The 13,173-nt window shown below is 36.2% G+C and overlaps 1 protein-coding gene across 7 annotated transcripts in view; it reads right to left on the bottom strand.

Moving 5' to 3' along the window:
- The window catches only part of EPHA6 (EPH receptor A6), an 867,085-nt gene that overhangs the window by 140,986 nt on the left and 712,926 nt on the right, over positions 1-13,173 (bottom strand). For all 7 annotated transcript variants that reach the window (XM_041755016.1, XM_041755005.1, XM_041754987.1 and 4 more), the window contains one exon: positions 6,195-6,256. In XM_041755016.1, coding sequence (XP_041610950.1) covers positions 6,195-6,256 — 62 coding nt within the window. The remainder of the gene's footprint in view (positions 1-6,194; positions 6,257-13,173) is intronic.

Genomic DNA, 13,173 nt, shown 5'->3' on the forward strand with positions numbered 1-13,173 from the left:
TAGTTAATTAAACACATCCATCCTCATTTTTTGCTCTAGCCACTGGCTTATAGGTCCACACCTGGAAACCATCACCCTTAAGCCTGCCTCACTTCAGAAATCATAAGTATCAATACACTGTGTTGGTAAACTGGCCCTCTGGAGAAAAAACAAGCAAGCCCTGAGCTGTGCTGTTTGCCCATGTCTGTGGTGTAAATATTTCCATTATGGCCAACTTCAAGTTACTAACAGTTTAACAACCAGCTCCCTCAATTCCTGACCATTTAATAATCATCTCTCACATGCTGGTATGATCTGGCTCTAATAAGCCACTGCCAATATCCTACTTCAGGCACACTCCTTCAGCTCTCTCACCCTCATCATACAGCTATACCTCCTACTTCCTCCTCTACACCGTAACAGCTCCCAGCAGATGATATCTCTATTTACCTCTAGTCTTTCAAGCCTTTTTATTTCCTTCTTTATCTAGCCTGGATTCACCAGCTGCTTAGCCAAGAGATCTTTTTCCACTATCCTGATTTCCTTTTAATACCGGTGTGTTTCTGTTGCACCTGTTCTACACACACGCTAGCCTCTATTATCTCCAGTCTTGCACTGGGGGATGCACTGTCGAGCATCCTTGCAGAAAGTCACGGAAACATGCATGCCATTGCTGGAACACATCCATCCCCTCCAGAATCAGCTGGATGTCAGCATCAGTAAACTATGTTACCTTCTCTAACACAAAAGATATGGTCTGGCAGGAGAAGAGGAAGATACATGTATCCAGTTTCAATTACTGGGCCAGTAGTGCTCAAGACCCACTTCTGGCCATGCGGGTCGCATTATCATGAGACACCTTGGTAAACAATTTTTAACCGGTTGCCCTTGCTGGGACCCAGAGAAAAACTGTTCCTGGTGCAGAACCTGCTCTTGATGGTCCTCCCTTCCCCTTCCTTCTTTGGTCTGATCAGTGATTGGCTACATATTTTTTTTTTTAACTTCAGCAGTTATTCTAAACATTCACCTTTAATGAAGGCTTGTTCTCAAACTTCCAAATAAACTCTCCTCCTACTTCACACAGAAAGGCAACAACACCAGGTATCACTTCCTTCAATCCAGTGCCTCCCGTCGGTCTCTCTAGATCCACAACACACAGTCCTGGGATGAAACAGTCCTCCCATGAAACAAGGACGGTGTGGAGGCTGCTATTGACTATACACAGTCAACCCTCCACCTGGGTCCTTGATTTTGAACCTTCCCATCTCCTGAGACAGTTTGTCTTACCAATGTACTCTCTTCAATTTCCTCTCTCCCAGTGTATAAATTGTCTAAATTCCTTTCTATTAAAAAATATCCTTCATTTTTCTTTTTGCCTACTTGTATCTGATTTTTCTCTTGCCTTGCTATCTACCCTAATTTTTACTAAATAAATATTTTTTAAAAAAGGTCTCCATCTCCATTACCAATTCCTACTTATTTTTCATTCTCATTTGGCATTCTGACTTCTGCTGGAGACCAACCCATTAAATATGCTCTTGTTGAGTCACTGAGGACCTCATAAGTAGTAAGTCCCACAGATGCATTTCAGTCTTTGTTTTCTCAAACTTCTCTATTTTTGATATAGTTGCCTATTTGCTCCTGGCTGGCATGCAGGATTCTTATCTCCCTTCTTGTTGCTCTTTGACCACTTATTCTTAGTTACCTTTGGAGACTCCACCCTGCTGCTTCCTTAGTTGGCATATCATAGAGTTGCAACCTTGTTCAACTCCTTGCTTTTCTCTAAAAGTTCTTCATAGAAAAAAATATCATGGTCTGGGTTTCATAACCACTTTTTATGCTACCGACTATAAGATCTTGACTTTAGTCAATATTTTTCTCCCAATCTTTAGATTTGTATTTCTAATTGCTGTCTGGACATTTTCACTGCATGTTCCATAGACATCTCAAATGGAATACAACCCAAATGAAACTCATCATCTGCCAGTGACCAGCCCATTTTATTTCTACTCTGTATCTTTAGATCAGTTGGTAGCACCACCTTCCACACATTCTTCTTACTACTAAGCATCTTTTCCAGATTATATTTTGAATTATGGTTTCCTGACTTAATCTGATCTTATTTGCTTTTGTTTTTATTAATTCCCCTGCCCCATCTATTTTGTTGTATATAGATGACACTCCTTGCTTGCTAATGTGACTGTGTTTTGCAAACAGTATATCTGTATCTTTTCTCTCATATCAAAGAGTGTGAGGTGGCTGCAAGAGGCTGTCACATGAACACACAATATAACACCTTACTGAAACCAGTGGTATTATATTTTTGTATAACTGAATTGTGTGATTTGATAAACAAATCCATTCAACAAATGTCATAAAATAGGAATGAATTTTTTTTTAAAGATTTTATTTATTTATTCATTAGAGAGGGACACACACACAGAGGCAGAGACACAGGCAGAGGGAGAAGCAGGCTCCATGCAGGAAGCCCGACATGGGACTTGATTCCAGGTCTCCAGGCGATCCTGAAGTCCTGGGATGAAGGCAGCGCTAAACCACTGAGCCACCCAGGCTGCCTAGGGATGAGTTTTTGTGGTTGGAATATGGTATCTCAAAGCTTTTAAGTATTTTATAACCATTTTTATTTGAATTGTTACTTAATGTTATAAAAATGGAAGACCAAAGATTTAGGGGCAAGCAGTTGTTATGTAAGTATGTGTCACAAAAACTATGAAATCCATACGCATAGTTTGAGAGAGACCATGCAGGGATGATGGTCAAGATTACACTTAATTTGCACTAGTGTATTTTTTTGGAAAAGTTAGGAATATTTACACATCAGTGAGGTCATACATTCTGGCAGCAGGGCTGATGGTCTGCTTGCTAAGTAAGGTTGCATTTCATTTTTTTTGAGATTTTATTTATTTATTCATGACAGACACACACACACACACACACACACACACACACAGAGGCAGAGACGTAGGCAGAGGGAGAAGCAGGCTCCATGCAGGGAGCCCGACGTGGGACTCGATCCTGGGTCTCCAGGATCATACCCCGGGTCAAAGGTGGCGCCAAGCTGAGCCATCGGGGCTGCCCAGGCTGCATTTAATTTTAAAATTAAAAACACACATAGGGCACCTTGGTGGCTCAGTGGTTGAGCCTTTGGGGTCCTGGGATTAAGTACCACATTGGGCTCTCTGCATGGAGCCTGCTTCTTCCTCTGCCTGTATCTCTCATGAATAAATAAATAAAATCTTAAAAAAATAAAAACACACATATAGTTACATACCTACCTACACCCCTTCTGCATGTGCTCATACACGCACATATACACACAAACAAACACAAGTACTTAACCACACCTCCTCTTACTAATATATTATCCGGAGGAATGTCCATAAAGATCTTGAACAGTGTAAGATTTATTAATCCAGTGCAATATCACAGCCAGCCAGCCACCACCACTAGCACTAGACTGTAATTTTGTACTTAGTTTTGCTACCACTCTTTCACATAAAACAGTAAACTGAAGTGATTTTCAAATATGTGGGAGACCAAAGGGAAATCTTTTCTTCTTCTAGTAAGCACAGAATGCTATTAATGAGCCATGGATAGCTTCCCTACAATGCAATGCACTTAGCCACTTCCTCTTTCTGTGCTCACAGAAGCCTTGATTATCAAATTCTAAAGCAGTAGTTTGAAAAATGACTCCGTTTTTGGGAATCTGTGGGATATATATCTTTATAAATTTTATTTCCACTTGCCATGGGGAGTTGAGTATCTGCTATTGACATAAAGTTTATATAGCACTTTGAGCTTCTGGGATAAAAGAGATATGATTACAAAGAAAGTTAAGAATATTAAAAAAAGGGTAAGAAGGGAGTATTTGGCCCTGTGGCTTTTTTTCCCTGTGCATGTGATTCTTATTTTAATAGAAATTCTACGTGCAGACGGGACACAAGTTCACATGGGGAGATGGCAGTGGACTTATAAAAAGAAGTAATAAGTAATTTCATTTAAAAAAAGTGTATGAGAACGTGACTTTTTGAGTCAGAGACCCGAGTTTGAATCTTTATTCTACCACTTACACTATGTCATGTATTATTCTGTAAGCTTTACAATAATTGACCAGATGAATCCTTATGACACTTGTATGAAGTAGATGCTGTCTACATTCCCATTTTATTTTATTTTTTATTTTTATTTTTTTTACATTCCCATTTTATAGTTAAATAAACAGGCACAGAGAAGGCAGTCACTTGCCCAAGTCACAGGGTCACACAGCTGGGAAGTGACAGAGCCAAGATGAATAACATATATTAAGATTCTCATAGCAGTGGTAATGTTCGTGACCATCAACTGAATGTCTACTCTTTCCCAGATTGTATGGTGTCTTACCTACATAATTCATAAGAGCTGAAAAATATTAATTTAAAAAATTTAAATCATGAAATATACCACTTTTAAACATGTAGTAGGGTGTTTATAAATAAATATTTTATTTTATTTATTTTTTAAAAATAAATATTTTAGATATATTAGCATTTCTTTGTAATGTATTTAATTAATTCAGGATTCAGCAGGATAAGAAGTATATCTGAAGCTAACAATTCTCTCCTAATTTGCTGTGGCAGTCATTTGATCCAATTTTCAGCAGCAATTTAGATTGAGAATGTGCTACATTATTTGCCATTATGTTCAGCTCTAGGATAAAGTTGATACAAAAAAACTCCCAAAACTTATCTTAAGCATCATTAAAGGATAAGTCATTTTGGTACGTGTCTGATAGAAATGAGCTTTGGAATAAACATAATGGAAGGGCCTAACTATACATGCATTTCAAAGTACCATAGGTGGTCCTGATAAATTATTCTAAAATAATTTAGCACATTTACAGGAGAAATGAATATAAGCTATAAACATTCTGAGAATGGCTGTAGAAAAATAAAACAAACAACAAAGAGTTCATGTGCCCAAACACCTATGAATTTCATTTTGCCTTAAAGAGCATACTTGTTTGAGAGTCTGCATTGTACAAGGCATATTGCTCTGTAATAACTTGATGATTTTGCTGAATTCAGCTTCTGGCATTGAATCTGGACATCAAGTCCAGTCGCAGGGTAAATATATCATCACCGCTAATAGAGAAGTTGGAAGAAGAGGGCATGAACTCAAGAAAAATAAATTAAAATGATATCAAAAGAGAAAAATGAGATGCAGAACCCAACCAAGTGATGTAAAGCAAAAAAATAAAGTGAAGAAAGAATGCTCGAGACTGTTTTTATCATATGAAAAGATAAAAAATAGTGTAACACATTCCAAAGAGCAAGAGTCCAGTCATGCTATAAGAAAAATGGCCATGTCTTTGTATACAGATAAATAAGAATACAGTGACACTCAAATATGTAACCTCTCCTGGGGATGAAAAATATTTACTGTAGTGATTATTTTTTATATTTATGGGTATTTTTTTATCAATGAATATTTTTGTAGCACATTATGGCTTTTTAAATATTAAAGGCATTATAAATACATTTGAAATATAACTTCATGGTGCCTTCTCAGCTCTGTTATTCTCTACTACTATATAAGACAAATGATTTCTGTACACACCATTCCCTCAAGGATAAGTCACCTTAGTATATGTGCAGCCAAAGCGAGCACTAGGATAAGTCATTTTAAAAAGAGTACTTTAAAAAGTTTTGTTCTGAAACAGATCTCTGCTAGAGTTTTGCATGATTTCTTTTGTCTTCTGAAAGTCAGGCAAATGAACTTAAGAGGGCTAATACCAGTTTTCTGATATGAACTTGAGTCATTATTAGTAAATATATATCAATTTAAGGGTTTCAGTATTATAGATCATGCATTAAACATCATGCTGAATAGTTAAATGTGATAAAGCAAAACGAATGTTTGTGCAAAGCAACTGAGTTTCACTTAATCTCTTTATAACATCATTTGAAATATATATATATTTATATGGCATGTGAATTTATAGGAGAAATTAATTATATTATTATGTGTATATACTCCTCCCGTTAGTAACACACTAATGTATCACAGTATCAGAGAAATGCACCCTAGAGAAAACGCTGCTATTCTTCATGGAAAAATCCATGAATAACATTATGCGAAAATTAATTTATGATAAATGATTTAAATCTAGAACTCAGAATAGCTTATTTAAATGCTATCAGAAAAGAACACCTCACCCGCAAAAAGGAGTCTAGGGATCCATTCTCCATATATTCCACCACAATCATTACTGGTCTGCCTGCAAAAAGAGCAAGAGAACACACAAGATTAGAGCAATTACAAAAAAATGTGCTGCAGTTAGAGATTTCCAGCTGTGTCAGCTAAATCATTTGTATTTTATTAATAAGAACTTCATTTTCCAACATGCTTCTACAAAAGTCTTACTATTACACATAGAGATCTCTCCATTTTTTACAGCCTTGTTTATGTTGAGCTTGTAAAAAGAACTGAATTACAAAGGAATTCAGGAATTCCTTTGTAATTCCTTTGTAATTCCTTAATTACAAAGGAATTAAGCATTTCTTTTTCTAGAGCCCTGCAATCGCTTGTTTAGATTACGTTCTTTTGGACCTGATTTCTCCTTAAAAGACAATCAACAAGCTAAAGTCAGGGTTTATGCAGTTACTGTAGCTGCTCTGGCAGTTGTGGTACAATTTCTCCCATAGTGGTGTGGTACCCTCGGCTGAATTACGTTAGACCAGACACTTCTGAACTATTCCTAAGGCAAAGCAGAAAGGAGAAATTTCTATAAATTTAAGAAATTATAAAAACCATTAGTCATAGTCTGCTTTTAAGGGCTTCTAAGTGGAAAAATGTCAGTAGATTGATGGATGCTACAAAGTTGGTGGGCTTTGCAATAGTTCTTGATCATGTCTTTATTGGACAAAGATTAGATCAACGTAACAATGATGGCAGTACATGAAAAATAAGTAACTGATTTTGTAGTCTAGTAACAAGCTAAAATCGGAAACTGAACATCATTTATCTCTTCTCTATCATATCTATTTGCAACTGTTACCAGTTCCCAATACCTCTATTAGGTAGAATATGTAGCATAAATAACTTAGATTGTTTCAAAGAAAAGAATCTATTTGTTCTGCCAAATCACTCAAGTTTAAAAGATAAACTCATTTCAGATGAAGGGAAAATGATATTTACCTGAAATAGACATATATGACATATCTACTTTTTACATCTTTATTTCTTGCTTCTCATTGAGATTTTTAGCAATTGAATCTGCACTGTGCACAGAGTTTTTCCTCATAAGTACAAAAGATCTGGAAAGGAATTATGTGTGCTAATGACGGAAATATTAGATCTCATATTGTAATTCATGTCCCTTTTATGAACTCAAAGCCTTATGGGTTAAAAAGGGTGACTGTAACAAATTAGTACAATGTCTGCAAATGCTAGATTTTACATTTGAATCTATATTTTCAAGAAAGATGTGCTAAAGGTTAAATGTAGTAATAAAACTCCCTTTTTATCATGCATAGTATGAGGATCCAAAGAAATTTTCCATCTTGGTGGATTTCCATAATGTTCCTCAAAGTCATTAATTTCACTCAAATACAGATACAGAACTTTATCAGAAAATATGGAGGTCAAGTGAACTGTCAGCACTATTGTAGCAAGGATCTAGAAGATCCAGGTTTTATTTATTTATTTATTTATTTATTTATTTATTTTTTAAAAGATTTTATTTATTTATTCATAAAGACAGAGAGAGAGAGGCAGAGACACAGGCAGAGGGAGAAGCAGGCATCATACAGAGAGCCAGACATGGGACTCGATCCAGGGTCTCCAGGATCATGCCCTGGGCTGCAGGCGGCGCTAAGCCGCTGAGCCACCCTGGCTGCCCAAGATTCAGGTTTTAAATCTGACCACTTGTCATGAAATCTTTTATTTGGCTACTGGTTTCAGAGAACTTGGAAACAGGAGTCTGATGCAAACATAAAAGATCATTTTTGATACTAAATATGAAAATTCTGAGACCAATATTTCAGTTTCAATTATAATGGATCATGGAAGTTAAGGGGAAAACATTGGGTTACCACTAAATTCACCTGCCTAGAGTCATACCTTTTTCATCTACCTTGACCATCGCTGCCAGGGAAACATATTTAGTATAAATAAAATAAAATAAAATAAAATAAAATAAAACAAAATAAAATAAAATAAGATAAAAATCCTCTCCCTAAGAATGTCAGTCTTGATACAATAAAAAGAGCTTGCAAGCACTTCACTTGTATTGATACAAATTATGATTAGCCCTATTACACAGATAAGGAAATTGAGGGATAGAAAATTAAAGTACTTGCCCAGAGTTAAACAGCTGGTAAGTGGCAGTGTCAGGTAGAGAGTCTCAGAGCTTAAGCTCTTAATTTTTATGCCATAGGTGCGTCTCAGACATAATTTATAGATTAAAGCAGAAAGGTTCATCCCGTGCTGGACCTCCTCTCTCCTAGCCAGCCCTACCATCTCCTGTTCCATTAGCTGTATTGCTTAGTCCTGTCTCCTCTGCTATTCCTTCTGGCATTCCCCTGCCAGGATTACCCACGGATTTGTTTCTCTCCCTAATCTCACCCCACACCTCCCAGAATGTATATGCTGCACCTATTCCTTGAAAGTCTCCCACAGCGATATTTCCCATAGTGGCATTCCCATCACATCTATTGTCTACACTATAAAACGTTGTGTCTGATTCTGTTAGGTTCTTTTTCTCTCCTAAATTCCCTATATATTACTTCTATGTATCCCCACTCACGAGGTTTCTCAAAATGATGTTTCTGTAAAGCTGAGCAGAGTAGGTGCTTTATAGGAGCAAGTTGACTTCAAAATTCTCAACAATTTTCATAATTCCTCAGAGAGTAGCACTGAAGTGTTTGAGCAAGATTCTAATCTATGTGAATACCAAGTACTTTGAAATTATTTCTATCTATAACTCTTTGGGAGATACTTGATGCGATCTTAACATTCATCAGTGACAAGTTTCATCTTCTCATTAAAGATAATAAAGAGTCAAATGAAGACTCCCCCAGTTTCTTGTGAATTAGAAGTTTCACACCTGAGCTCTGCATCTTTTGTATTTTGTGCAGTAACATCAGTTTAGAGCTGCTATTATTAAACTAAGGAGCTGTTTTATTAGAAGACTGCTGGAATCTAACCTGTAATTTGTTTCCTAGTGGTTTTCTATAGGGAGGTTAGCTACACTGTGAAGATTACAAGCAACTTTACAGTCTATGGTCACATTTTATAATCAACAAAATAGATGAGTATAAGGGTAACAGTCCTATTTTCAAATACGTAAAAACTATACATTACTGTTCTTGGAAAATATATTTGGAGGTGATTAATTCTCTTTTTATATTTTCAAAATATTTCAGCTTCTCTCTCTATTTTTTACAATTTTAGCCAGTTTCCCAAAGGCCTCATGTCACAGAATTAACTTAGTATTTTCAATGTACTGAAGTCAACAAACTCCAACGTTCTTGAATGTTAGTCAAGTCTCAAAATCCTTTTATAGAAGTCTCATCAGGTTAAGAGATTTTTGAAAAGTACTTCTACAAGTCATACAAAAAGTGAATTTCATTCACTTTTTTATCCTTCAAAAAATAGCCTGGAAATGGTTATGTATATCTTAAACTGCATTGGAATAAAAACTTTGGAAGAAATCACTTGTTTATATCCTGAACTCAATGAATCACAAAATCCCAGATCATCTTTTTTCTATTATAAGGAAAAAAATTTTCTGTAATTGAGACTTTAATGAACAATTGACTAATACGGTTTTTTTCTTCCAAATTCTCAGTTGCCCAATACTCAAGATGATTTTGATATGTTTGATGTTGAGAAACCACATGATGATAAAAGTGTTATTAAAGAAAACAGAAGAAAAGCGTTCTTTAAATGTTCTAAGGATACGTGGGGAAAATATTTCATGAGTGAAACAGTATATTTGTTGTTTGTTTGCCTCAAGAAGATCTGTGAAAGAAGGGGATTACAGAGATTTAACATTTTCATATGAGTAATGAGTTTTTGCTGAATGTAGTATTTTGTATCAGCTTGGCCATTTCTAATATGCTGTCAGTAATATCAAGAATCTAAACAAATCGCAATGACCTCCAAACTCTATTACAGATTTAAATCAATTCTAGCTTATTTAACATTATATCATGTCTATATTTTGTCTACCATGTAATAAAATTTGTGGCGATAACTTGGATGACAGGTTGCCTGCTTTATTTCCCCCCCGGTTACAATTCTAGACTTTTAAAGCCAGTTATTTTTAATCTATTTCTACCTCCCCCATTTCTGTTATAGAGATAGTGAATTATAATTATAATCTCAAATGGATTTGAGAATAAATAATTTTCCTATCCCTCTAAGGCATTAAAAATATGGATGACATAAATTTGAACAAAGTTATATTAATTATTTTTATTCATAAAATAAGTACTAAAACTGGGGAATGATTTTTTTCCTTATACTGTTGCCTAGTTACTATCAGATCGTGTCCCAAATGAATCTTATCCTCGACTGAATTCAAATCAAATCTTTTAACATTTCCCCTGAACTTTCTTTAAAACATTGCCATCTATCTAGTTACTCAGGTTTGAAATCCTACTGTAATATTAGACTTCTCACTTTATCAAATCCCTGTTAGTCTGTAAGTCATTACGCTGTGCTGACGATATAAAATCTGTTATTGCTGCCCATACTCTGAATTTGTTTTCTCTTCCTTCATTTATTAAAATAATCAGTTACTAATTATACTTGCTAAGGCTTATGTAACCATTATTTCAGACATTCAGTGATGCATCAAACATTTTTTTAGTGCCTACTACACATCAAGTACTCCTCCGGCTTTCAAAGAATCATGCTCAATCAGGGGTGCCTACGTGATTCAGTTGGTCAAGTGTCCGATCCTTGATTTCAGCTCCGGTCAGGATCTCAGCATCATGAGACTGAACCCTGCATCAGGCTCTGTGCTCAGCGTGGAGGCCGCTTAAGAGCCTCTTGCTCTCCCTCACCCCCCCTCCCCCGCCTTGCACCTGTTCATAAGCACACACGCACTCTCTCTAAAACAAAACAAATCCAATCCTCAATCGATACCTGATCCTTGCTCCATGGAGTGTAGAGTGGAATGGGGAACCGAAATAGGTAAACAGTCAATTACCATGAAGGGCTAATGCCTCCTTTAAAAACCTGTTTTACTTACTGTTGTTAGCTCCAGGATTAAAGTCTAAACTTCTTGGCGATAAATTCTTTCACAATCTCTTCTCTACCTTTGTTCTGGTGTCATTTTTATCTCCTCCTAGTCCCCGATTCCTGTTTTTCAAATTCTCTAGGGGATTTATAATTCATGAAGTATGACTTCACTTGTACCTCCTCTCTTCCCTGGAAGATTGCCTTCTTCCAGTAAAATCATATACATAGAAAAGAAAAAGCAGAGCTTAAATACTGTCTCCATTGTCAATTCTATGAATCACTTTTGCTTTTAGGAAGATCTGATTGTTTCCTTTCTCCTCTCTTTACATCTTAATCAAACAATCATGACACACTTATGGTGTGGTATTGGTGTTTACTATGGAGGTGTCTGCCTCCTACTCCCAATGCCCTGGAGGTAAAAAATCGTGTATAGTTCTTCTCAGCAAATTCACTGTTGAGCACAGAACTAGGTAAAGAATAGCTACTAAATTTCTTTTTCTTTTTAATGGAATACCATTCTGTAGTGAATTCTAGACCAAGAAAAGAGTTACTGAAATAATGGAATAGCAAATCAGTAAATCCTAAATTCCTCGCATTGTAAAACACATGGATCCAAAGACAAAACTTCAATTTTAGCCCTGCTACCTACTAGCTACATGATCTTGGAGAAATTATTTTCACTTTCTCAGTTTTTACATTTATAAAATGAGGATAATATTAATTTACTACACCTGGATTTCAAAGAATTAGATGAGAAAATGTATAGTCAGCACAGTGTCTGGCAATTGTTGGCACTTAAAAATGTTGGCATACATTGGCTTTCCTTCATTTTTGTGCAATTATCTGTTTCCCTCTTTTTTTTTTTTTTAAGATTTTATTTATTTATGACAGACAGAGAGGGAGAGAGAGAGGCAGAGACACTGGCAGAGAGTGAAGCAGATTCAATGCAGGGAGCCCGACGTGGGACTCGATCCAGGGTCTCCAGGATCTGGCCCCGGGGTGAAGGCGGTGCTAAACCACTCAGCCACCGGGGCTGCCCGTTTCCCTCTTCTTAGTAGTATTTGTTCACCATGTAGCAAAAACTAGTTTTATAAAAATGGATCATTTCCATATTTTATTGTAATTTGGCATTGACATAGAAATTCTTTTATTATCCTATGGCAAAGTAAAAATGAGTAGTTTACATATTTTATATAATATAGTAAATTCCTAGTTTTTGCACTGAAATTCTCATGTCTCAGGCAAATTGGGATGGTTGGTTACTTTATACCTTGTGTGCTCATCACAGTGTGATGAGAAGTTGTAGGATTATTATTTTTTTTTTAATTTTTATTTATTTATGATAGTCACAGAGAGAGAGAGAGAGAGGCAGAGACACAGGCAGAGGGAGAAGCAGGCTCCATGCACCGGGAGCCCGATGTGGGATTCGATCCTGGGTCTCCAGGATCGCGCCCTGGGCCAAAGGCAGGCGCCAAACCGCTGCGCCACTCAGGGATCCCAAGTTGTAGGATTAGAGTCAGATAATGTGATATTGAAGACTTCCACTTTGGAGAAATGACCTTTCATAACTCACCTATGTTATATTAACTCACCTCCTTATTTGTATGTATTTGTATATTTGTATATTACATATTGTCATATAATAATATTTGCTCCATTGTGTGATATGTGAGATTAAATGAGCTAATGTGTTTACAATACAGAGAATCGTACATTATACTAAATACTCAATCACCTAATAACAGCTTAAAGAATGAACGGATAAACACAAATATCACAACTTACCCCCGTGGCTAGATGTTGAATCCTAAACTAAGAAGTGGCTTTCAGAGTTAAAAAGATTCATAACTAAAAATGACTACGATCAGTATATTTAGGAGCTTTCTTGATGGTCCCAAAAGTCTATTTAGATTCTATGCACCTGAAATCGACAGGTTTGAAGTT

The sequence above is a fragment of the Vulpes lagopus genome, chromosome 1, assembly GCF_018345385.1.
Source record: "Vulpes lagopus strain Blue_001 chromosome 1, ASM1834538v1, whole genome shotgun sequence".
NCBI lineage: Eukaryota > Metazoa > Chordata > Mammalia > Carnivora > Canidae > Vulpes > Vulpes lagopus.